Below are 26,096 nucleotides of genomic sequence, written 5' to 3'. Positions count from 1 at the left end.
GTTTAGAGTGAGATGTTTTCTTGTTATTATATAAATTTTTTATTAAATTAGTAACATATTTTATAATTTTGATGTTTCAGGTTAAGTAATAAATATACGCTTCTAAAGTCTTGTACATTTCTGATTTGCAATAAATGATTTTTCAGAAGGTGTCCATAGAATGCTAAAAGAAATATTCGTTAATCCATGATCAATATCGTTTATGGTTAAAACTAATACGTTATCTAATTAATTTTGAGTTTCAATTTCTTTTTTTATTAATAAAATATCCTTAGCAAATATTTTCACAGTTTGTTTTTCACAAATCTGAAAATTCCATCTCTAATTATAAAATATGAATATGTTTGAAAGTTGAAACATATTCACAAATAATAAATTAAAAAATTTATAAGATTATATTTTTCATTTGTTGATCATCAAAAATTCAGTCTAGAAATATAGGACCAACACCAACTCCTAAGCAATAGATCATAGAAAAGAAAACACATGGATTTGATCTCTTACAAGAATATCTTCCGAAGAAGGATGGCCATTTATATTTTGCTTTCTTGGTTGTTTTGGTACAACAATAACACCGTATGCACAATGGAACTGAACAACTCTAGTCCAGTAATTCGGATACAATTACGTATGTCAAAATATCCTAAGCCTATCAATGTTACAGCTTACGAATCTGTATATAGTATATGTTGACACCCTTGAACTAATAATCTTCTCCAGAAAGGTTCACCATCTGCGGCGCTTTTTCCCATAGTAATATGCAAATGCAGCCACTGATGCAGCAAGAATAACCCCAGCCGTAGCGTGCCAAGCATATAACGGTTTCTCCAAAACTAGGTCTGTGGAGGAGGTCACCTGAATCTGTGGTGGTGACAACAACTGTTTTTGACTAACAGTAACTGCAAATGTTAAACCCTGCCTCTCCAACTCGGTTAAGTCTTCAATAGCTGGCCTAAACCTAGTGGCCTTAGCTACAGCTTCGTACTCTTCTTTAGTCCCACCCTCAAGGAATGCCCCAACAAGGTGGCCCTTGTTTACCCAGTATGCTCCGAATGTACTACCGGAAAAATCTCCGAAATAGACGACTTCTCCAATGTTGTCCCCATAAAATTGCCAAGACAATGTGAAGACTCTTGAGTAGAAAAAGGGAAGGTAATCAAATTCCTCTGTTTTACCAGGTTCCATAATAGCAGCAACAACATATCTTGCGGATTGCCGTGCTGAATCCACATGCTCAAGTCTACGAGTCTCCCCAAATGCTTTGACTGGAAATGCCGCGACATCTCCAATTGCGTAGACCGAGCTGTTGCTTGACTGCAGCTTTCCGTTTACTTTGATTCCACCTTTCTCTAAAGTAAGTTGACCTTCAAACAGACCGGTATTTGGACGTATTCCAATTCCCACTACAACCATGTCAACAGATATCTTCCTTCCATCTCTAAGATTCACTGCTGTAACCTGTAAAAAGTTAGTTAGTTAGTTATGGTTCGACTTGAACAGATGCCCCATGCAACCATGCACAATTTTGGAGTGATTCTTCTAATAATTTTCTAGGATCTAGGATATGGTTATGGTTAATTTGTTTACATTCAAAATAATAAACAAGAAGCTTACCATATATCAACACAGCAAATATTAAAAAATTGGAGAAAGTTTACCAGCAAAAAACACCAATTTTACTCAGCTTCAATTAGAGGAAGTTTTGACGCAACCAAACCTCACATATATCTTTTTTCTTTACAGTTTCAGTCTTCCATGTCACTGAAAACCTTCTGGTATCACAAACAAAAACTACAGATGTGCTACTTAGATCAAACAGCACAACTCGTTCTATCAAAAGCCAAATCTTTGTGAAGTCCATTTAGGTCGAAGAGTTTCTTTTTGTTTTCTCATAATCTTTCCTTTGGTCTTCCTATATCTATATAAATTGAATAGTGATATCCGCCAACTTATCAAATCTTCTTACTGGGCATCTTCTGAAAACTTTGTTAAATGATAAAACCATTTTATGCATGGTGAATTCCACAGATATATTTTTAAATACCTTTCCATCAGAGTCAAAATCAAATGATGACAGAACAGTTCCCTTAACGAAATTTACTCCTCTTGATTTATAATATTCTTCATAGTAGCTTGCAATCTTTGGTGTAAATAAACGAGCCACTGTAAACAAAACAGGTTTAAAAAGAATATCAGTTTTTGAAGTTATGTTTTCATTCACAAGGGTGAAAAACAAGCATCCTCTTTATTCAGTGTAACACATGCAAATTAACATAACTCTTTTAACATATTTTTTAGTTAACAGACATTCAAGTTTTAAAGTACTTACTGCAATGTGCTTCAGGGAAGACCATGGTTACGTTAATTTTATTGATCACTAAAGATGCTGCACACTCCATGCCTATGTATCCACCACCAATGACAACAGCATTCCCACCAGGAGAAGATTGCACAGCATTGACAAGCCTATTTGCATCTGCTATATTACGTAAATAGCAGACATTTTGCGCATCAGATCCACTCACACCGAATTCTTCCAGCTTCAAAGCCTAAATTCAAATTGCAAATATGTTAACAAAAATATTTCTGTAAAGAGAGAAAAGATTCTATTTGCTTCAACAGATTGGAGAATTTATCTTCAAATTTTTCTAACATTGGCATTTAGCAAGTTCACGGAGAGGACAAGTCGAAATGGTGGATAAGAAAATATGGTGCACAAATTCAAGATTAGCATGCATACTCCAAGAAAAAAAAATATTTTAAGTAGGAAATTCCCAATGGAAAATCTGTTTTAATACCCGAGCACCAGTTGCAACAATAAGAATCTTGTAACTTATGGTCTCCCCGGTTGTTGTTAATAGTGTCTTCCGCTTCACATCAGCAGACTTAACACCGGTTCCAAGTACTAATTCAATTCCTGAAAAAGGAAAGAATTAGATATTCAGGAAAGGAAACTTCTTAAACAAAAATATAGCATCGCATGATGACTGTTCTTTTCAGTAACAACAATCATTTACTGAGGAAAATACTTAGATAATTAAGACAGAAAATAACAACTATCATTTACTGAGTCAAAGATTTAGATAATTATTTAAGAGAATACAAATTTATCCCCATATATTCTCATCAACTAGGTTTATATTGTAGGTGCAACAACCTGAACAAACTCTCACAAACAAAATAGGAAAATGAACTGATATCACATGAGCCACACATAATGTTCAGAAAAGTGAAATTTAGCTTCCAAGAATATAACAACTGTCTAACATGGGTTCACTACAGGTGTCAACCACCCTAAAGGTTGCATGAGAAGATGATCAACCAAGGCAAAAAAAAATTATAGCATCAACTACCAGATTGGATCAATGTTAAACAAGACAAAACAAATGCCAGACAAGGAAAGCATTCAATACATACTATTTCAAAGGAGAAATAGGAAGTAGATTGCAAAATTACTACATGAAGGCAAAATAATCCATGTCGTGACATGAAATATATAATTACCATTTTCTTTATACCATTTTGGAGTTAGCCGTTCTTCGTTTGCACCAACACAAGTATGAAAAGATGGAAGCCGAGCAGGAGCTGTAAGTTAAAACACTATTTCAGCAACCGATCATTGCAAAAAGCCAAAAAGTTAACAGACAAAGTAAAGGAAAATACAAGACAAAGAAACGCAATGCAGAAATATGTAGCATCATCCATCTCAAAAATGAAGAATTCAAATTTCCTAAAGCATATATTGTCCTAACTTCAAATTCAATCAAGTTTACCTGCATAAATCCATTTTACATATTTTGGAAAATGCATTGATGGCACATTGTTAATCACACAAGGAGTCAAAACTAAAAGGTACAGTTATTGTTCCCTAAAAGTAAACAAAAACAGTCAAGAGACTGTGATAAAGCTTATATATTAGCCTCCTCATTACAGATAAAAAAAATTCATTTGTATTAAATCATATAAGTTTGCTGTGATATTTTTAACATAATTTTGTAGATTCAAAGGTTCAGACATATATTGTCTTGATATTGCTCTTAAAGAAATTCACAAGGAGGTTTGTATCGTGAGACTATTTACCTTCCGGAAGCAAAAATCCTTTGCTTAGTGCAGGTCTCTCATAAGGAGCAACCTGAAATAATAGGCCTTTCAGAATATTTACATATTTAGAAATGAAGGCTCACATATACTCATTACTACTTCTAAGAAAAAATGCAAGCAAATATTAATCAACAATTTCCTTACTGAATTCTGAATAAATATCAATCCAGAGGACCATCCACAAATAAACAAATAGCTATTAATACATCATTAAGAGCAATAATCCCAGCAGAAGAATATCACACTTGAGTAAACCACCAAAACATTATTGGAAAGATTACAAAAAATGGATCCAAAAGAGCTGGATCCCCTGTGTACCCCCAAAATTATGTAAGTTTGACGAAATTCTCCAACCTGAGTCAATCCAAGACAGCTGATAAGAAGTATGTATGATATCCCACCCATAAACATTTTGTCAAACTTCGATATTCTTTCGAGAGCCATGAGGAATTTTCATTCTTTCCAGGTCTATTTTGTTAGCGCCAAATCTTTAAGGTACTGATGGTTTACTCCATTCACTTCAACGAAATTACTCATAGCCGGAGGAATTACACAATCAACATGTGAGAACCAAAACCAAAGAAATTAAAGACCACAACATTTAATGGTAAAGCAATAGCAGAATGCATTCCAAGTTTACGCAACACCAAAATAAATAAATTAAATAAATAAAATATTCCATATCCACAATAGATACAAACCTAACCAAATCCATCCAGTGTGAAAGGAAACTTATAAAACGCAAAATCCATCGAAAACAATAATAATGATGATGATGACGATGATTATAATAACGAAACCATAAAAGAAGAGAAAAATTGTTAATCTCACGGGTTCGTCAGAAATAATGCAGAGTTCGCCATGAGAGACTCCTTTTTTGACGAATTCAAGAGCAGCATAGCCAGCACCCACGCCTCCGCCAAGAATCACGTAAACGAAGGCTCTTCCCATGTTCGGTTCGGTTCCCACACCGAGACTCTTGCTTCTTCTTCTTATTCTTCTTCACATATAATTATTTGAATAAATACAAATCTCTTTATCTGTATATCTATCTTGAATTCAAAGGTGCTGAATTTTTTTGGGAGCGCTTTCTTTGAAGACACTCCCAAGTCCCAACAAAACTTTTGGAAGATCTCTTTCTCTCTATTGTCTTAACACATTTGCGATATGGTGGGGGCCTCTGGATGAAGATGACAATGACAATGACAATGACAACGACGATGAGTGACAATGGGAACTGTATTTACTGTAATACCCTCACTGCCACTCTTCTGCAGCTTGGCGCAGCAGATGCCTTTGGATATGCAGAATCCTGGCCGTACATATCGTCTTTTGCGTGACTCAGGGGGGCATTTTTGGTTTAGGGAATTTAGAGCAACTGGCAAATTCTAATTGGAATCTCATTTCCATTGGAAAAAATCAATATATTCTATTATTTATTTATTATGTAATATTTATTAAATGAACCATATTTTGTAAAATAATTTATTACATTCTTTACTTTATAATTCTAAACAAAAATAATGCGAAATAGATAACAACCATAACTTCTCGGTCCATTATAACAAATAGCGAGAAATAATTATTGATAAGCATAGTAAATTTGTCATAGAAAAATAAGTTAAAAATTATTAGACAAATTATAACATAGTTGTTTTCATTAAAAGTACGGTTATGGATCTAAAATTATATATAAATAAATATAATTTTTTAGAACTTTTAGAAATTATTTTTTTTTATTTTATATAGGTAATAATTTTAAAGTTAATTGTGATGTTAATTTGTTTACTGATTTCAATTTGACTTAATTTAGTTGTTTTATTAAAAATTCTAAGGGAGTTAGATTGCGAATTGTTTTTATAGTTCTCTTTCTTAGTCTATCATTTGATATGAGTTTTTTACAGTTTGAAATGGCCTTATTTTAACTTGAGATTTCGAATTGAGAGACATAATGTTTAAAACGAATTGTTTGTCTTCATCTTTTACATAACTCTCCTGATGGATATAAATTTAAATTTGGTGATTTAGTTAACAAGATTCACAAGTTGTTATTAAGATCCTGGTGCATGTAATTTGATTGGATATATAGTGAAGCAAATAAAATTGTGAATTGAATGGCTAAATATGAAGTTAGAAATAATTCCAATAATATTATTTGGTCTGAGTCTTATAAAGTTATGTCTGATTTAAAATATGTATTTTGCTTTGTATTATTTTTTTTTTGTTTAGACACACAAAAATAGTAAAATTGTCATATTTATTCTACTAAATCTTATTTTAACTGTTAATAGATTCAACTATCACAAATTAAAATATTCATTTTTTTTTTTGGGAGCAAGAGTATCTTCACCTAGTTAAAGTGATAATATCACATTATCCATATTATCATCTCAAGTTGAAAGTTTACTAAAATTTTGTGTATAAGTATTTTTTTCATCTTTAACATTTATATTAATAATATAATATCTCATTCATTTTAAAATAATTGTTATTTTTACTTTTTTGTTAATATTTTAAAATAGAGGAATTACATGTTTGTATTATATTTTCAAGTATTTTCTTCTCTCAAATCATATTGGGTTTTATATAATCTCAAAGTGAGATTATTGTTCAACATCACTTTATTATTCTTATTATTGTTAAGTGAATTTTTACTTATTTCTATAATAATCTGAATTCTAATAAGTTATTATTTACTTAAAAATTAGGGTTAAGTATTAAAATCGTTCCTAAGGTTTGGGGTCAAAATTAAAATCGTCCCCGACCTTTTTTTGTTATTAAAATCATCCTCAACGTTTAAAAACACTTTAAAATCATCATTTTTACCAATTTTTTTTATTACCAAACTACCTCTCATTAAAAAATTATAAAATAAAATAAATATAATTATAAAATAAAATAAATATAAAATAAATAAAAAAGAAAGTAAAGAAAGGGATAGACAGAGAAGGGGGTGGGGAGAGAAAGAAAGGGGGGAGAAAAAGGGGGAGGGAAGGGGACTGCCACACCACCGCACCGCCGCCCGCCGCCTTGCCGCCCTGCCGCACCGCGCCACCACCTTCTTCTTCTTCTTCTTCTCTCCTTGCCGCCGCCGCCGCTCTTCGCTGCCGCCACCGCTCTGCTCCTCGGGGAAAGGGGGAAGGGAACGCGAAGGGAGAAGAGGGGGGAGGGGGTTTCGGGAAGAAGAGGGGGAAGGGGAACTCTCTTCGCCGCCGCCACCGGTCTTCATTACCGCCGCCGCTCTGCTCCTCGGGGAAAGGGGGAAGGGAACGCGAAGGGAGAAGAGGGGGAGGGGGGCTTTTGGGAAGAAGAGGGGAAGGGGAAGGGTCCTCGCCGCCGCCACCGGTCTTCACGGACGCCGCCGCTCTTCGCTGCCGCTGCCACCGCCGTTCCTCGCCGGTTTTTTGTTTCTGGTTTCTTGTGGTTTCTGGTTTATGGTTTTTTGTGGTTTCTTGTGGTTTCTTCTTGTTGTGGTTTCTTCTGGTTTCTAGTTTCTTGTTCATCTTGTACTTCTTTTTTAAATTTTTTAATTTATATTGTTGCTAATTTGGGATCTGAAATTATAGTTGATGATTGCTGAATTGTTTAATTTAAAATTTTTGTTGATTTGATTTTGATTATTGCTGTTGGTGTTGCTGGATTGTTGGTGGTTATGGTGTAGCGATGGTGATGGTGATGATAATGCAGAGGGTTGATGATAATACAGAGGATGATTGCTGAATTGTTTAATTTGAAATTTTTGTTGATTTGATTTTGATTGTTGCTGTTGGTGATGCTGGATTGTTGGTGATTATGGTGTAGCGATGGTGATGGTGATGATAATGCAGAGGGTTGATGATAATACAGAGGGTAGTGGTGAAGGAGAGAGACTTTTTAATTTTTGTTTAAGAGCAAAATTGTCCGAAAAATTTTATTTATGGACAAAAGGACGATTTTATAACATTTTGTAACGTTAGGGATGATTTTAATAACAAAAAAAGGTCGGGGACAATTTTGATTTTCACCCCAGACCTTAGGGACGATTTCAGTACTTAACCCTTTATTACTAGAAAGAGTTCATGAAAAGATATTTATTAGTTATAATTTAAAAAATAATATATAATGAATAAGAGAATTATTGATTTATTTATGGAGGTTGATGGTAGAAGAAGAATTCAATTTTGAGAGGATATTTGGCTACTTTGTGATTCATTAAAAGATTGATTTTCAAAATTCTTCTTAGTTTCAAACCAAAGAAAATCTGTCATAGAGAATTATAGATTTTAAGATGGGGTTAGAGTGGATTTGGAAATTCTAATGGAGGCGAAAGTTTTTTCAATAGGATTTAGAACTTATGAATCAATTACATAATACTTTAATGCTAGTTAAGCTAGTAAATGACAGAGATGATAGAGTTGCGTGAAAGTTTCATAGACAAAGTGTATTTTTTACTAACTCATTTGTGCAGGTATTGCAAGCAGAAACGTTTCTAGAGGGCATAACAAGTTACAATTTCATTAGGACTATTTAAAAAGGATTAGTACCATCAAAAGTGGAATTGTTTGGTTGATTTATTTTGATATACAGTGTGAATACAAAAAAAAAAGATTGAGTTGGTTCGTAATTGTTAATTAGAAAAATAATGCATGTGTATTATATAACAATGATGCTGAATATATTCACCACATGTTTTTTGGCTACGAATTTACTTAACATGTGTAGTATGCATGGATATCGGGTTTTGGCAGACAATAATCTTTTTTGAAAATATTGAAAGAATATTTTTAAAGTTAGATAAAAATATCAAATAGAAAGAAAGAGTGCAAGAAGAGATTAATGTGTTTTTTTACGATTATCTAAAACATTTGGGTGAAAAAGAATAAAAGAATATTCTAAAATGAAAAAAATATATTCAGAAAATTATCAATAAGTTATTTTTTAGCTATAAAGAGTGAAGAGGTATAGATTTTTTTATTGTTGATAACAAGGTTGGAGATGATAATAAAATATAACTTAGTATTGATACGTGCTTTGATTATTTGGTTGTTGTTTTATGTGTTTATTTTGTTTTTTCGTTTTAATTTATTGTGTTGAGGTCATTTGTTTCAAAAAATATATATACTACCTCAAAAAATAATACCTTAATATATAGTTGTTGTGATAAGAATAACAGATGGATGCCTATTTATGATACGGACAGCTGAAATTTTTAAGAGAGAAAGTTGAGTTTATTATGTAGACCAACTTTAATGAAAGTTGAATTTGTGAAGCTATAAATAAGGCTTCATAACCTTACGTACAGAACACAAGCAAGTAATAATAAAATCACTTCTCTCTTTATGTTACAATCAAATACCCTTCTCTTTATATATCTACTACAATTCTTTCTCTTCTTTTATTTTATAAGTATTTTAAATTCTATTTTCTATTACTCTTTACATATAATATTAATAGCAATATTAATCATCTTTATTATATTGAGATTGTAACAATAAACAAATGCGATTCTCTCTCTCTTTATTTTTAATACTTCTTTCTATCTTTGTATATATATACACATTACAACATATAATATTATTATATATATATAAATTATTATTGAGCTAATTATTTTAATACTAGAGTCTTCTATTTATACATCTCTATTATATATATCTTTTATTTCACAACACGTTATCAGCACGAGACTCTGATCAAATTTTGAGGAAGACTCAGGTAACAAATTTTCATTATGTCGAAACTCTCTCATCTTGAATTCAATACTCTTGATATATCTGTAAACAATTATTTATCATGGATACTAGATGCTGAAATCCATCTTGATTCAATGGATCTTGGAGATACCATTAAGGCTGAAAATAATGCATCCCAGAAGGATAAAGCTAAAGCCATGATTTTTCTCCGTCGTCATCTTGACGAAGGATTGAAAAATGAATATCTTACATTAAAAGATCCTGCAGATCTTTGGAAAGACCTTGAAGAAAGGTATAATCATCAGAAAACGGTGATACTTCCTCAGGCCCGATATGAATGGACGCATTTGCGTTTACAAGATTTTAAATCTATAAATGAATATAATTCTGCAATGTTTCGAATCACCTCACGAATGAAATTGTGTGGGGAAAAAATAACTTATCATGATATGTTGGAGAAAACTTTCTCAACCTTCCATGCCTCGAATGTGCTCCTGCAGCAGCAGTATCGAGAGAAAGGGTTTAAGAAATATTCTGAGTTAATTTCTTGCCTTCTTGTTGCCGAACGCAACAATAAGTTGTTATTGAAAAATCATGAAGCGCGTCTAGCTGGCGCCGCCCCATTTTCTGAAGTAAATGCGGCAAATCATTACCCCAGAAGAGGTAAATGGCAAGCTTTTAATAACAAAAAAAATTATGGAAGGAAAAAGAATTATGTTCAAAAGAGAGGATCTCACCAGAAGTGGGACAAAGAAAAGAATATCGGGCAGAATAAATCAACCGAGGAGAAGTGTTTTCGCTGTGGTGGAAAGGGCCATTTGTCACGTACCTGTCATACCCCAAGGCACCTAGTCGATCTTTACCAGGCATCTTTGAAAAAGAACGACAAAGGAAAGGAAACAAATTTTGTTTCAAATGATGCTGAGAACTCCACCACTCATTATGATGTATCTGATTTCTTTGAGGACCCTGAAGGAAATATTGGCTATTTGATCAATGATGGAATAGTTTAATATCTGAAATTGTGAAGTATCTATGTAAATAAATAATGTAAAAAATTTATTAAGTTTTATTTTCTATGTATTTAAGTTTCAAATGTGATGTACATAAATAATGAAATATTAATATGAATTTTAAAATTATTAAATTTGTCAAATTTTAAAATAAAATTTTAGTATATGATATTATTTTATGTACAGTATTTCTTAGAAAAATAATTCTGATCAAGTATTCAATTTATCTGTGCATACTACTCATTTTATTATTATTTGTTTTTGAAGAGAATGGCAAGGATATGTAATGAAGATGTATGCCTTGCGGATAGTGCAAGTTCGCACACTATTCTCAAAAGTGATATATATTTTACCCATCTTGTGCCAAAAGAGGAATATGTTAATACTATTATTGGCTCAGGCAATGTGATTGAAGGCTCCGGAAGAGCTATAATTTTGTTTCCTGGAGGAACAAAATTTATAATAAATAATGCACTATTATCTACCAAGTCTCTGAGGAACTTGTTGAGTTTCAAAGATATTCGGCGAAATGGATATCATGTTGAGACGATGAATGAGGGAAATCATGAGTATTTATGTATCACAACTCATGATTCAAATAAGAAAGTTATATTAGAAAAATTACCCTCACTTTCATCTGGGTTGTATTATACCAAGATTAGTGCAATTGAATCACATGCCACTGTAAACCAGAAGTTTATTAGCCCAAATGAATTCATAACTTGACACGACCGATTGGGTCATCCGGGAACAACCATGATGAGAAGAATTATTGAAAACTCTCATGGACATTCACTAAAGAACCAGAAAATTCTTAAAACTAGTGAATTTTGTTGTGCTGCATGTTCTCAAGGAAAGTTAATTTTAAGGCCATCACCAGTAAAGATTGGATTTGAGTCTCCTGAATTCCTGGAAAGGATTCAAGGTGATATATGTGGACCTATTCATCCACCATGTGGATCTTTTAGATATTTTATGGTCCTGATAGACGCATCTTCGAGATGGTCACATGTGTGCTTATTATCTTCTCGCAACCTGGAGTTTGCGAGATTACTGGCTCAAATTATTCGATTAAAAGCACAATTTCCAGAAAATCCAATTAAAGCAATTCGTCTTGATAATGCTGGTGAATTTACTTCCCAAGCTTTTGATGCTTATTGTATGGCTAATGGAATAAGTGTTGAACATCCAGTAGCTTATGTTCACACACAAAATGAGTTAGCAGAATCACTTATTAAGCGCCTCCAATTAATTGCTAGACCCTTGCTTATGAGAACAAATCTCCCAACCTCGGTTTGGGGGCATGCTATTTTACATGCCGCAGCACTTATTCGTTTGAGGCCAACGAGTTATCATCAATTCTCTCCTATACAATTAGCTTTTGGCCAGCAGCCAAATGTTTCCCATTTAAGAATATTTGGGTGTGCGATATATGTTCCCATTGCACCACCTAATCGCACCAAAATGGGACCCCAAAGAAAATTGGGGATATATGTTGGATATGATTCTCCCTCTATAGTGAGGTATCTTGAGATACAAACTGGTGATGTGTTTAAAGCCCGGTTTGCGAATTGTCATTTTGATGAATCAAAATTTCCAACATTAGGGGGAGAGAATAAGCTTCCTGAAAAGGAACTTAATTGGAATGCATCATCGTTGATGCATTTAGATCCTCGATCAGGGCAATGTGAACTAGAAGTTCAAAAGATTATACATTTGCAAAGAATAGCAAATGAATTGCCTGATGCATTTTCCGATACAAAGAGGATAACCAAATCTTACATACCAGCGGAAAATGCCTCAATTCAAATTGACGTCCCAGTAGGACAAGTAGCCACTGAAGCAAATTCACGCCAGAAGCGTGGCAGGGAGAAAAATGCCCCAATTCGAATTGATGTCCCAGTAGGGCAAATAGCCACGGAAGCAAATACATGCCAGAAGCGTGGCAGGCCTGTCGGTTCCAAAGATAAAAATCCTCGAAAGAGAAAAGAGGTAAATACGATTCCTGTTGAAAAAGACATAGTAAAGACACCGGCAGTTGTCCAAAATTCTGATATAACGCCAGAAGACGTTCAGGTACCTGAAAATTGTGAAAATAACGAGATCTCGATAAATTATGTCTTTACAGGAGAGAAATGGGACCGAAATAAGACAATTGTCAATGAAATATTTGCATATAATGTGGCATTAGATATCATGCATGAAAGTAAGGATCTTGAGCCAAGATCAGTTGAAGAATGTCGACAAAGAAATGATTGGCCAAAATGGGAAGCAGCCATGAAGGCTGAATTAGACTCACTTGCAAAACGTGAAGTATTTGGACCTGTAGTCCGTACACCTGAAGATGTAAAACCTGTTGGATATAAGTGGGTATTTGTGAGAAAACGAAATGAGAAAAATGAAGTTGTGCGCTATAAAGCCCGACTTGTGGCACAAGGTTTTTCACAAAGGCCCGGTATAAATTATGAAGAAACGTATTCCCCTGTAGTGGATGCGATAACATTGCGTTATTTGGTCAGTTTATCTGCATATCATAAACTGCATATGCATTTAATGGATGTGGTAACAGCCTATTTGTACGGCTCATTAAATCGGGATATCTATATGAAAGTCCCTGAAGGACTAAAGATATCCAAACCATCCAATGAATATTCGCAAGGGTTATACTCAGTCAAATTGCAAAGATCTTTATATGGTCTAAAGCAATCTGGACGAATGTGGTATAATCGTCTTACTGAGTATCTGGCCAAAAACGGATTCAAGAATGATGATATCTGCCCGTGTGTTTTCATAAAGAAATCTGCATCTGGATTCATTATAATTGCTGTGTACGTTGATGATTTAAATATCATTGGGACTCCTGAAGAGATTCCAACAATTATAAAAACTCTAAAAGAAGAGTTTGAGATGAAAGATCTTGGAAAGACTAAGTTTTGTCTCGGCCTGCAGATCGAGCATATAAAAGGTGGGATCTTTATTCATCAAACAACATACACAGAAAAGATCTTGAAAAGATTTTATATGGATAAGTCACATCCATTAAGTACCCCAATGATCGTAAGATCTTTGGATGTGAAAAAGGATCAATTCCGTCCTAAAGAAGAAAATGAAGATATCCTTGGTCTTGAAGTACCATATCTTAGTGCCATTGGAGCGCTAATGTATCTTGCTAATAATACGCGACCCGATATATCATTTGCTGTGAATTTACTAGCAAGATATAGTTCCTCTCCAACCAGAAGACATTGGAGTGGAATCAAACAAATCTTTCGATATCTTCATGGGACGGTTGATATGGGATTGTTTTATCCCTATGGATCCATGTCACAACTAGTTGGCTATGCAGATGCCGGATACCTATCTGATCCACATAAAGGGAGGTCTCAAACAGGATACCTATTCACATATGGTGGTACAGCTATATCATGGAGGTCCACAAAACAGACGATAGCAGCAACCTCCTCTAATCATGCTGAAATACTGGCGATTCATGAAGCTAGTCGCGAGTGTTTTTGGCTGAGGAGTCTGATTCAATATATTCTGTCATCATGTGGACTAATTGATCATAAGATAGCTCCAACTGTCCTGTTTGAAGATAATAAAGCATGCATTGCTCAACTTAAGGGTGGATACATCAAAGGTGATAGAACAAAGCATATTTCTCCCAAATTCTTCTTCACTCATGACCTTAAAAATCAAGGGACAATTGATGTCCAACAGATCCGTTCAAGTGACAATCTGGCAGATTTATTTACAAAGTCACTCCCAAAATCCTCCTTTGAAAGATTGGTACATGAGATTGGGATGCGCCGATTTCGTGACGTTAAATGATGTCGGCAAGAGGGGGAGACTGTACTCTTTTTTCCTTGGTCAGGTTTTTTCCCATTGGGTTTTTCTTGACAAGGTTTTTAATGAGGCAGTCCCCATCACAAAGGATATTGTACTCTTTTTCCTTCACTAAGGTTTTTCCCACAGGGTTTTCTTTAGTAAGGTTTTAATGAGGCAATAATCCTAAATGGTCATCCAAGGGGGAGTGTTGTGATAAGAATAACAGATGGATGCCCATTTATGATACGGGCGGCTAAAACTTTCAAGAGAGAAAGTTGAGTTTATTATGTAGACCAACTTTAATGAAAGTTGAATTTGTGAAGCTATAAATAAGGCTTCATAACCTTACGTACAGAACACAAGCAAGTAATAATAAAATCACTTCTCTCTTTATGTTACAATCAAATACCCTTCTCTTTATATTTCTACTACAATTCTTTCTCTTCTTTTATTTTATAAGTATTTTAAATTCTATTTCTATTACTCTTTACATATAATATTAATAACAATATTAATCATCTTTATTGTATTGAGATTGTAACAATAAACAAATGCGATTCTCTCTCTCTTTATTTTTAATACTTCTTTCTATCTTTGTATATATACACATTACAACATATAATATTATTATATATATATAAATTATTATTGAACTAATTATTTTAATACTAGAGTCTTCTATTTATACATCTCTATTATATATATCTTTTATTTCACAACAATAGTTAATTAGTTAGTATCATAATTTTAAAAATTTAACCAGAAAAATTGTGAGCCGATACTTACTCTGATTTAGGGAGATAGAGAAACTGCCAAAATTAAAAAACGGAATTTAAACTAAAAAACAGTTAGAAATCGGTGAGCCGAAAGAACCGTAACTCAGTCGGTTTTTAACCAAAAAATTCAAAAAAAAAAAAATTACAGTATTTATTTTGTCAAATTTATTGTCGCCGACCGCTACTTTAACCTCTTGTGCGACTAGCTTGCTCTATCTCACTTTAGGCTCTGTCTTTGCTCATTTTTTCTGCTTTAAACAGCTTTCTGATATTCTAATCTATTACTTGCGCCATTCAAATTTGTTTTTTCTCGCCCTTTGTCAACAACTTCATCGTCCTCAATGAGTCAACGTGGGCTTCATGAGCTTGCACCAGGGAAGACATCCCAAATGCAAGAATTTCAAGTTCAAAACAAAATCCAATTGAAAACACTACAAAAAAATTATGCACAAACAAAGAAGTATATTTCTAATAAGTTTATTTATGTACAAATCTGAGTTATATATGGTTAAGTTTATTGGTTATTTCCCTTTCTATTGTATAAGTATATTTTTCGGAATCAATGTAATTTTTAAAAGTTATATTTATTTTATCATGGTAAAAAAGAAGATTATTAGTTCTGTAGTATTTTAGATTGAGTTTAGATGATTGATAAATTTAAGAATAATTTAACAATTTCATTTGATTATTATTCACTTTTTAACAAGTGTGTAATGTATTAATTTTTTTTTTTTTTAGGTAAAATAAGCAAGCAGTAATAAAAGCAAATTAGGTAAAATATAAACACAAAAAAAATTCAAAATTTAAAGTAAAATAATCTCAAAAATTTAGTTTGAACAAACTTTTAATGGACTACTTTAAAAGTAGATTGTATCATGATAGCACACCTTAGAAGCAACATCCTTGTTCCATGTATGAAATAGTTTAAAGACGTGAAAAATGTTTACCTTAAAAATGCCTCCAAACACTTATCTTTTACACTCATTCTATGGAACAAAGTAATAGTAAAAAAAAAAAAAAAAGAAATTTTCAATAGATATTTAATGTTTTCTAGAATATATATATATATATATATATATATATATATATATATATATATATATATATGATTTCAAATCTTAAAAGTACCAAGAAGTTATCTAAGTAATGCGGTGTTACAAATTTTTCTCTAAGCTTTTTTAAACTTCTTTTCTTTTTTTTTTTCGGTAACTTTTTCTATCTTAGGAGAGATTTTAAATGTTATAATCTATGTTGTTTTATTTCATATCTTAGTCTATATTACATCTCTATAAATCTGATAATAATTCACTCTCATTAAAAATATTTTTAAACTACATCTCAAAATTAGGAAGAGTTTTTAAACTTAGGTTGACTTGCTAAGTTTTAAACTTTTCAACTTATTATGTGTGTGTGTTTTTTTTTTGGTGACTTAAAAGAAAATAAATAAAAACTAAGAAAGAAAAAAAAAATAAGAAACTGTTTAAGAAAGGCAGTCCCGCTGAATACTACTCTCAAACTCTTTCCAAGGCAATGGAAGCTCCACTTAGGGAGAAATAGTTCTCATTGCAGTCTTTGCCATGATGACTGCTACTGTATTTGCATCTCTCAAAATCAACCGAAGATCAGCACGCCATTTCCAAGACATGATATCTCGGATTTTTAACACCAAAAGATCAATAAACCCAGAGCAATCTTGTAAATTATTGATAATAGTAAAAGCCTCCACACAGTCTGTCTCACATATAATGTCTCTTTGTCCCGAGTCCCATGCTAAAAGAAAGCCTCTCCAAATAGCAAACAACTCTCCTTGCAAAATGCTACGACTCTCAATTGTTCCCAGACAGCCTCGTTGCCACCTTCCCTTCCAATCTCTGCTAACACAAGCAAAACCAACTCGAACACCACTGCCAGGATAGCTAGCATCACAATTAATCTTAAAGGTACCCACTGAGGGGGGAATCCAAGAGCCACTAATGGTTGAGGGGATAGATAGTCGTCGCAACTCAAAAATATTTCGGAGCTCCTTTTCTAAGGAAAAAGCCATACCAATCACCTTGTCTGTGGTCCAATGCTCGTGAGGATGAAAGATATCGTTATTTCTCGAACACCAAATCCACCAGAGACCAGAAAAGAATCTAAAGGAGCGTTGTTTGCTATTATGTAAGAACCAACTCATTAAATCCACTGGTTGATCGGAGATCCCTAAAGCTTGCTAAACAAGTTGGGCTTTTGGACAATCCCGAATACAATGTAAAACTGATTCCTGACCTGAGAAACATTGTGGACAGCTATCCGTGTGCAAAATGCCCCTCCTAAAACGAAATGCAGCAGTAGGAAGAGCCTCCCGAAGACATAGCCAGGCCAAAAATTTGTGCTTTTCCGGAACATGTTGACGCCAAAGCCAAAGCCAATTACCCCTATCCTCTCAACTAAACATCTTCTTACTGAGCCACAAATAACCACTATGAGCATCATAAACCTTTGAGGCCGCACCAGTCCAACACCAACTGACCTCTGAACCAGCTTGAACATCTGGGTTGTAAGAGTTAATGTTGCTCTGCAGAGACTAATTCAGAGGAGAATAGATATTCTCAAGGTTCCACTGTCCAGATGACCAAAGGTCCAAGATCCTGAGATCTAAATCAGAAATGTGAACATAATCCATCTCCTGACACAGTCGCCCCTCTCTTCTCCATTTAGAAAACCAAAAGTTCTGTTCCGAATCCCCAATGCACCAACTAAAACCTTCCTTCAGGATATCCCAAGCTCGACATATACTCTTCCAAACATAAGATCCCCTTCCTCGAGACCGACTAAAACAATCATCTTTAGAAGAATGGTATTTCTCCGTCAACAGTTGAACACATAGCTTGTTGGGATGGTGAAAAAGTTGCCAAACTAGTTTTTCAAGAAGAGCAATATTGGCACAAAAAGGATCTCTAATTCCCAGACCTCCAAACTTCTTAGGAGTGACCAACACTTTACAGTTAACTAGATTCAGGCCTCTACCATCAGCTTGACCCTTCCATAGAAAGTTTCGCATCAAGGATTCTATCTTATTAGTTACCCCTTTAGGGAAGAGAAATACTTGCATGCGATAAGTAGGAATCGCAGTCACTACCGAGTTGAGCAAACAGAGTCTGCCTGCCTTATTAAGCAATCTCCCTTTCCAGCTAGCTAGCCTTCCCCGAATCTTGTCCAAAACATCGTTGAAAGTTGCGCGTGTCACCCGAGAGTGATTAAGGTTCACCCCTAAATACTTGCCCAAGTTCTGGATGAATTTGATGGAGGAGACTCCAGTGAAAATCTCTTTTCTTGTCGCTGAAACATTCCTGGAGCATAGCGCTTTAGATTTTTCCACATTAACCTTCATCCTAGAGGCTCTGCAGAAATTTTCCAAAGCTACCATTACAGTTTGAACTTTCTATTTTTCAGCTTTACAGAAAAGAAGCAAATCATCGGCAAACATCAAATGAGAAATTCTTGGACCCCCTCTAGAAACCGCAACCGGCTTCCACAAGCCCTTATCAACTTGCTGATTAATAGAACAGGACAATCTCTCCATACACAACACAAACAGATACGGTGATATAGGATCTCCTTGCCTAAGACCCCTGCTCGGAGTAAAGCTATTTAATCTATCCCCATTCTAGAGGATAGACAGTGAGGAAGCAGTGACACAACACATAATCAGATTGACTGTCGGAGGAGGAAAGCCAAAACTCACCAGGGTTTGTTTCAGAAATCCCAATCCACTCTATCATACGCTTTCTCCAAATCAATCTTAAAGGCCAGGGTGCCTTTCTTTGACTTTGTCTTCTTCATGAAATGGAGAACCTCTTGTGCTACAATGATGTTGTCTGGGGTTCCTCTCTCCAGGATAAACCCTCCTTGAAGGGGCCCAATAATCTCTTTGAGATGAGGACGAAGTCTATTGACCAGGACCTTCGTTATAACTTTGTAAACCACATTACAGAGACTAATTGGTCGGAAATCCTTCATGGAAACCGGGTTTTCTACCTTCGAAATAAGAACCACAAGAGTTTCCATCATCCTTGGATCCATATCCAAACCAGAGAACGCATGACGAACCATAGTCCAAACATCAAAACCAACAATCTTCCAGTATTCTTTAAAGAAGAAAGCCTGAAACCCATCAGGGCCCGGCGCCTTAAAAGAATGCATACTAAAAACAGCCGACTTAACTTCTTCCAGAGTAACTGGCGCTGTGAGGCTACAACAGGCTTCATCATTCAGGGAAGGCAGCGGCACATCACCAAGACAACCTAAGTCTACATCCTCCGACTGGCAGAATAGGCGTTTATAGAAGGATTCAACTTCCCTTCTAAGGACATCCGGGTCCGTTTCCCACACCCCATCTTGAAGAAAGAGACCATGAATCTTATTATGCTTTCTCCGCACAAGAGTCTAGACATGAAAGAACTTGGTATTTCTATCCCCAAATTTTACCCACTACTCTCTGGATTTTTGAAACCATAGAAGTTTCTCCTGCACAAGCGTGTTATTAAATTCCTCAATCAGATGTTTTTCTTTTTGCCGCATAGACAAATCTTCCATTACTTCAAGTCGCTTCTGAAGGAAATTAATCTGTCTCTCCAATTTGCATTTCCTAATGAAAATGTTGCCGAACACTTTAGAATTAAACTTCAAAGAGTTCTTCTGCAGTTCTGAAAGCTTGCCATGCATCTCTCTATAGCCAGCCTGCCATGACTGGTTCACAATATCTCTGTACCCCGGATGAGTTGCCCAAGCTGCAATAAACCGAAAAGGTCTATTCTTTTTCGGTTGGGGACGACCTGTACAGTGTACTAGGATAGGACAATGATCAGACTGAAGCCTATTTAAAATTTCTACGTAAGCCTCTGGAAAGAGAGATAGCCAGCCACTATTGATACAAACCCGGTCAAGTTTTTTCGCCACCTCAACACCATTTTTAACCCTTCTGTACCAAGAAAACTATCTTCCAATAGTCTTCAAGTCAAACATATTACTATCCCCTAGAGAGGCAGCAAGCCGATCTGCATGACGACTCGAGAAGAGGCAACCCTTAGATTCATGAGAGAATAGTACTTCATTAAAATCACCAAGAACAATCCATGGCCCGCAGAAAGATGAAGACTGAGTAACAAGATAATCCCATAGCAGAACTCTGGTATTAAATTGAGGACTATCATAGATACCACTGCACCTCCAAATCACATTATTTACCTGAACCTCAATTGTAACACACTGATCGAAAGCATCAACCCATTTGCAGTGAACACCCTGTATTGCAGAAAGGAACCAGATACCCCCTTATGTCATGACGCCTCCACTATACCAATAGGGTGATAACCAAGTCTTTCCCAGAACAGTTTCAAGTGTTGAAAAGGACAGTGAGTTTCAACCACAATAAAAATTACAGGTTTAAATTTCCTAACCAGCTCTTTACAATTCACCCGGGCTAACTTATTAGAAGCACCCCTAATATTCCAAGCTATTATATTTAAACTATCCATAATATAAAATATAAAAATATAAAACAAGGAAATCAAAGTGCTTTACCAACCTCAAACCGAGGCTTGCCCAGCGGAAGTGACTCCCGTGACCATCAAGTTTGCCGGATCTCCATGGAATATCTCCTTAATCCCGCCTACCGACGCAGTAACAGCCGGCAATGCGCCTTCCTTCTCCAATGGAACCGCCACGGTAACACCCTCCTTCACGGTTGCAGGAAGACATGACGATGCTTCCACCACCGTGCCTCCATTCTTCTCAACTGGCGAGCTCTGTAGGGACCCCGGCCTTGGTTGTTTCCGGAGAGAGGACCCGCAAGGCACTGGGGTGTGTCGGGTTGAGGAGATCGACGTCTCACCAACACGGGAAGCGCTGTGTCCGACCTTGACTCGTGACCCGACCCTAGCGCGATAGGAGCTGGATCCATTCGTGTGAGAGAAGTGAATGGTGGGCCTGATTACTCTACCCGAATCGGTTCTGGATTGAATGCCTGTTTGGACCTTGTTATATTGCTTCTGACCCAGCTTGGTTTTACCTTTCCTCACAATTTGCTCCCAGCCTGGTTCATCATGCCTGCAAGCCTCCTTAACATTATTTCCTTCCAAATTATTAGCCTCCAAATCCTCTTGCAAATTCGATGCAGGATTCTCGCCAGTAACGCCACCTACCACATTAGGTTCTACTTCATTTGAATTGTGAATTTTGGTCTCAGGATGTGGCACTGCCTTTGTACCGTCCTGTGGCTTGGTGGCATCGGAATCAGCACTCTTTCCTTCCCTAGAGTCTCTACCCAAGCACTGTGCCATATCGTGACCATAACGTGCACAAGAGTTACAAATTAAATTTAAACTTTCATACTCCACTACATAAGTTACGCCTTCCACAATGATATGCTTGATCACTGGCAGTCCTAAATTTATTTGAACACATACTCGGGCATATCGTCCTCTCTCAGCCAACTTAGTGGCTAAGTCCACTTTGATGGAAACTCCTATTGCAGAAGCAATACGCATCATGGCCTGTTCCTGATAGCACCAGATTGGGAGTCCCGAAATCCGAACCCATACAAGCGTAGACCCGAAGGATTGCTCACATGGCCGAAAATCTATATCCCACGGTTTTACAGCAACATAGTGCCCCTCAATCAACCACGGGCCACCAAGCAAGCATGACCTTCTCACGATCTTCACATGCATCGAATTTTACCATGAAGTACCCAAACCCCACATCAAGCAGATCAAAGCCACCTTTGATGCGCCAAACCATCCAAAGCTTGTGTAAAGAGCTGTGTAACTATAATTTTTATCAAGAACCTTGATCACTAAAGCTTCTCGATAAGGCTCTGCCAAACAAAGCTTGGCTTCTTCAGTGAAGTTTACATATGGAGGTTGGGAATCACCCTACTTGCCCACCACCGTGGCTATACTATCCCCAAATAAAGATCCTGCAAGTGCAAACGCCTTCGATTTCTCTGGACCAATGACTTTATCTCTAAAAGAGATCTTTGTAGGATTTGAAAAACCCTCTCGTGAAAAACCCTCCTTACACCCCCACCCACACTCTCCCCCTTATCTCTTCCGACGGCATGGCCGCCATCCTCACTGTGTTTCGCCCTCAAACACCCGTTCCCGCTCTCTCCTTCTCTCATTCTCTCTGAGTACGGAGTACGTACTCTTTCTCTCTATTATGTGTGTGTTTGGATTGACGTTTGTTAAACTCGAGTTTGAATAAAAGTGATTTTATAGAATAGATTTTGGGTAGAAGTAAATTTGTATCAACATGATTTATATTTGGCAATTCTATATTAAAATTGATTTTGATAAAATAAATATTGTTTGGATAATATTAGTTAAAATCACTTTTTAGATAGATAATTATTAAAAAAGACATGACATTAAATTATGATGTTATTTTTTTTATACTTTTTTTTTATATATTTTTATATAGTATATTTTTAGTACTCTTAGCACTCTTTTTTAGTACGTTATAATTTTTTACTATTATTTTTATTTATGGCTAATTTTTTTGTTTAATTTATTTTACCTAATGGGATCAATAAATTATATTATAAAAAAATAATAATAAATATAAATATATAATGCACAAAAATTACTATTATAAAAATATATAATATTAAATAAAAATTAATAAAAAATATAAATAATAAATAATAAAAAAAACTCATAAAAAGAAATAATAAGAATTCTATAAATAATATAATAATACGTATAAAAGATAAAATTGATAAAAAAAATAAATGTTAAATGGTAATAGCTAAAAGCCAGTTAATATAACACAAAAGTTAAAAATTGTTTCTTCTTGTAAACGTGATTTTGTGACCAAATCACTTGCGTTTATAGAGAGAAAAATGAGCAAAACCAAAAATTGAAACTTTTAAAAAGTTGTAACGTGTTTTTTCTTTCTAACGTGGTTGTCAAACACACCCTATATATACAGCATGAGTCTTTATACTCTATATTTTTATTTATTATTTTGTAAATTGATTTAGTGATGATTTCTATTCTTAAAAATACATAAAAAAATATCTAAAATTTTTTAATTAATGAGTTACCAATCAAAATCTTAACCGAGAAAGTTAATTGAATATCTAAAAATATCTTTAGTTTATATTTTTGTTTTTAGTATTTTTATTTTTATAATTTTATAAAAATAATAAAAAATAATTTTATTTTATTTTATTTTATAAAAAATTAAATAAATATCTAAAATTTTTAAATTAAGGTGCAGTGACAATTGAAATCTGCGTTTAGAAAACTTGATTAAAGAATTAAACCGTAACTTTTGACAGCCTTACCCATAACAAATAAAAAATAAATAATAGTTATAAATTACCATTATTTCTAAACTCCTTTTTAAGAATTAAGTTGATACTGGTTTTAGTATTTATCCATTCCCAATGTAATGTTTCTTACCCTATCACAAATCAAGGGTTCTTAAATAGATAAAGTTGATTAGCTTCCACACCTACTGTTTAAAAAAAAAAAATTATTCTATTTTCCTTAGAATGTTTATTGGGGGAATGAACGAATGAGCAATTGGCCAATGGCAGTCGTCATAACGTGTATCCGTGGTTAAGGATGAATGTATGTATGGCATGGAGAGGAGAAAGTCCAAGATCAAGTGGCCAAAACTGTGATGGCCATCCATTGCACCTCTTCTGACTCGTGATTCTTTAACATTGATAACTGAGCCGAGGATGAGGCTTCATCTGCCCATCACCACAAAAATAATTGCTGTTGCACCTTATCCTCATCCAATTGGCTGCCACTTATTGAAGAGAGAACATTAATCTGTTATAGATAAGGCCCAAAAATCTGATCTGGCCCAATAAGCAAGTTGGGAAACGGGAAGTCAGCTCCAACCCAGAGTATGACTTCTTTCGGATAATCAATTTAAGCAGATTAAGTGGTCAATTTATTTGTTTGGTGAAATAAATATCAGAATTTAAATTTACAATAATTTATGGTTCAAAAATATATTTTTAAATAGAATTTAAATTTATAATGAATTAGTTTTTAATTTTGTCAAATTGAGGAATATTATTAAAAAAAAAACTACTATCAAATATTCAAGCATTCAAAAAGTGTGAATAAGTTAATTAGTATAAAAATTAAGTTTTTTTATTGTAATTATTAATTGATAACTTTAGACTTGATAAAACAAGTTTAATTATTTTTTTTTCAAAAGTAAACTTGTAATTTATTGCATAAGAAGTGGCAAATATAATATCAACATAATTTAGCGGATCATTTTTTTGGTTATTGGAGGCATGTATGTGATTTGCTGCCTTATGGGGCATAATAGTGCTAGACTAATTTGTGGGGGCAGCCTTTTTTGACTTGTGCTATAGATATGTCGGACCATGTGAGTTATGTTTAAAAGAAAATATCATGGGTAAATCAGATAGTCCGATTTGCAGGGAGAAAATTTTGAAATTTGGAAGAAGCAAATTGGACTGTCCGTGTTGTATGAAAATTTTTTTTGTAATAAAACGAAAATCAAATCGGATGGTCCGAATTGATTATTATATATATTTTTTTGAAATTGGACTGTCCGATTTGCCTAGAAGCACTCACACCGTCCGATTAGTCGCTCTCTAACACCATACGCCTGTAAAGCACGCTGCTTCTCTATATCTCTGTTCTACACCATTACCTTCTCCATAATAAAATTAAAAAGCGTAATTTAGCGTTTAGTATTTTCAAATCAGAATGAGATGATAAACTTAAAGGGAGTGAAGAAAAAGCTAAAGAAATTGAAAAAGAAGCTTAAAAGCTCGGTTTGCATACAGTGAGCTCTGTACTAGTTCACCTTCATCGTTGCCTGGGACAGAACTTTTCGAGGTTCTCGTCGGTTCTGTTCAAAAGTGAAGGAGTTCTGCGCCAGCCATAGTTCCCAAAGGAGGTAAGCAATCTCACTCTTTTTTTTCTTGAAGTCCGCTTGAGATTTGAGTTTCTCGACCATTTGATTCCACCATTGTCATGCTTAAAGGTTTGTGTCTCTTAAGATGTCACTGGCAAATTGGGACTTGTTCTAAACCACCATGGAGTCTGGGCAGAAAACCACCGCGTGCAATGCAGTTTCTGACTTTGTCAAGCATCTTGGGCAAAGGGGATCAATGTTGAGGATTCTGTTATGTATCTTCTCCAGCACTGCTATACCCTCATGGACTAACCTCCATATGAAGTTTAGGATTTTTGGCTGACACTGTATATTTCAGATTTGTTGCCATAAGTCTTTCATCTGAAATCGGGGGTTTAAACTCGCTATCGGCGGATGATAGAACTGGTATGCAATCAAGTATCTTGAATTCACTGAGAATTGCCCTGTTTTGTCGTTCACCCAAATAATTGATTCCCCTCCTTGTTCAATTGAGATTTTGCAAATTTGTGCTACAATTTTTGCATTAAAATTTTCCTGTAATAACTCCATGTTCCATTTACTAGTATTTGTTATCAGCTGTCGGACCCAATGCATCTCAAGATTTTGTTCCACTGTTGTTGGAAACCTGAAAGGGGGTTGGTCTCCGAACCATGGGTCCTCTCTTATTCTGGTGGAGCCATGGGTAGTGATACTGAATCTAACGCCTTTCTTCAGGACCTTTCTGCCCTCCAAGAGTCTCCGCTAAACCCAAAAAGGTCTGAATCCAGGCTTTGCTTCCAAGAACA

The 26,096-nt window shown here is 34.9% G+C and overlaps 2 protein-coding genes across 3 annotated transcripts; both read right to left on the bottom strand.

The window, feature by feature from the left end:
• Nucleotides 1–491: 491 nt before the first annotated feature.
• Nucleotides 492–5,441, bottom strand: LOC148562922 (monodehydroascorbate reductase 4, peroxisomal-like). Of its 2 annotated transcripts, none has more exons than XM_088491221.1 (7): nt 4,933–5,441; nt 4,081–4,132; nt 3,505–3,585; nt 2,799–2,917; nt 2,330–2,549; nt 2,045–2,163; nt 492–1,458 (listed from the first exon to the last, which is right to left on the bottom strand). In XM_088491221.1, the coding sequence occupies exons 1-7, from the start codon at nt 5,050–5,052 to the stop codon at nt 727–729; spliced, it is 1,443 nt and encodes a 480-aa protein (XP_088347347.1). In that variant the 5' UTR covers nt 5,053–5,441; the 3' UTR covers nt 492–726. The 2 variants fall into 2 exon arrangements, with proteins under 2 accessions (XP_088347347.1, XP_088347348.1); XM_088491222.1 differs by having other exon boundaries at nt 4,456–5,259.
• Nucleotides 5,442–19,128: 13,687 nt separating this feature from the next.
• On the bottom strand, nt 19,129–22,103 carry LOC148562921 (uncharacterized). The gene is made up of 4 exons (XM_088491066.1): nt 20,967–22,103; nt 20,496–20,676; nt 19,972–20,207; nt 19,129–19,335 (listed from the first exon to the last, which is right to left on the bottom strand). Exons 1-4 carry the CDS (start codon nt 22,101–22,103, stop codon nt 19,129–19,131), a joined length of 1,761 nt encoding a protein of 586 aa, XP_088347192.1.
• Between the last annotated feature and the right edge of the window lie 3,993 nt (nt 22,104–26,096).

This window comes from Arachis ipaensis, chromosome B6 (assembly GCF_059453495.1).
Source record: "Arachis ipaensis isolate K30076 ecotype BB chromosome B6, ASM5945349v1, whole genome shotgun sequence".
Classification (NCBI taxonomy): domain Eukaryota; kingdom Viridiplantae; phylum Streptophyta; class Magnoliopsida; order Fabales; family Fabaceae; genus Arachis; species Arachis ipaensis.
Note: the sequence above shows the minus strand (reverse complement) of the source record. Positions and strands in the feature narration are given on the sequence as shown.

Coding starts and splice junctions, on each gene's coding strand:
- LOC148562922 (XM_088491221.1), bottom strand. CDS start 5,052: ATGGGAAGAGCCTTCGTTTACGTGATTCTTGGCGGAGGCGTGGGTGCT. Junction 3,586..4,080: donor AGGATTTTTGCTTCCGGAAG/GTAAATAGTCTC, acceptor TTTAACTTACAG/CTCCTGCTCGGCTTCCATCT. Junction 1,459..2,044: donor ATTTTGACTCTGATGGAAAG/GTATTTAAAAAT, acceptor AACTTTTTACAG/GTTACAGCAGTGAATCTTAG.
- LOC148562921 (XM_088491066.1), bottom strand. CDS start 22,103: ATGCATGTGAAGATCGTGAGAAGGTCATGCTTGCTTGGTGGCCCGTGG. Junction 20,677..20,966: donor CTTCCGCTGGGCAAGCCTCG/GTTTGAGGTTGG, acceptor TCTGCAATACAG/GGTGTTCACTGCAAATGGGT. Junction 20,208..20,495: donor CGGGCCATGGATTGTTCTTG/GTGATTTTAATG, acceptor TACACTGTACAG/GTCGTCCCCAACCGAAAAAG.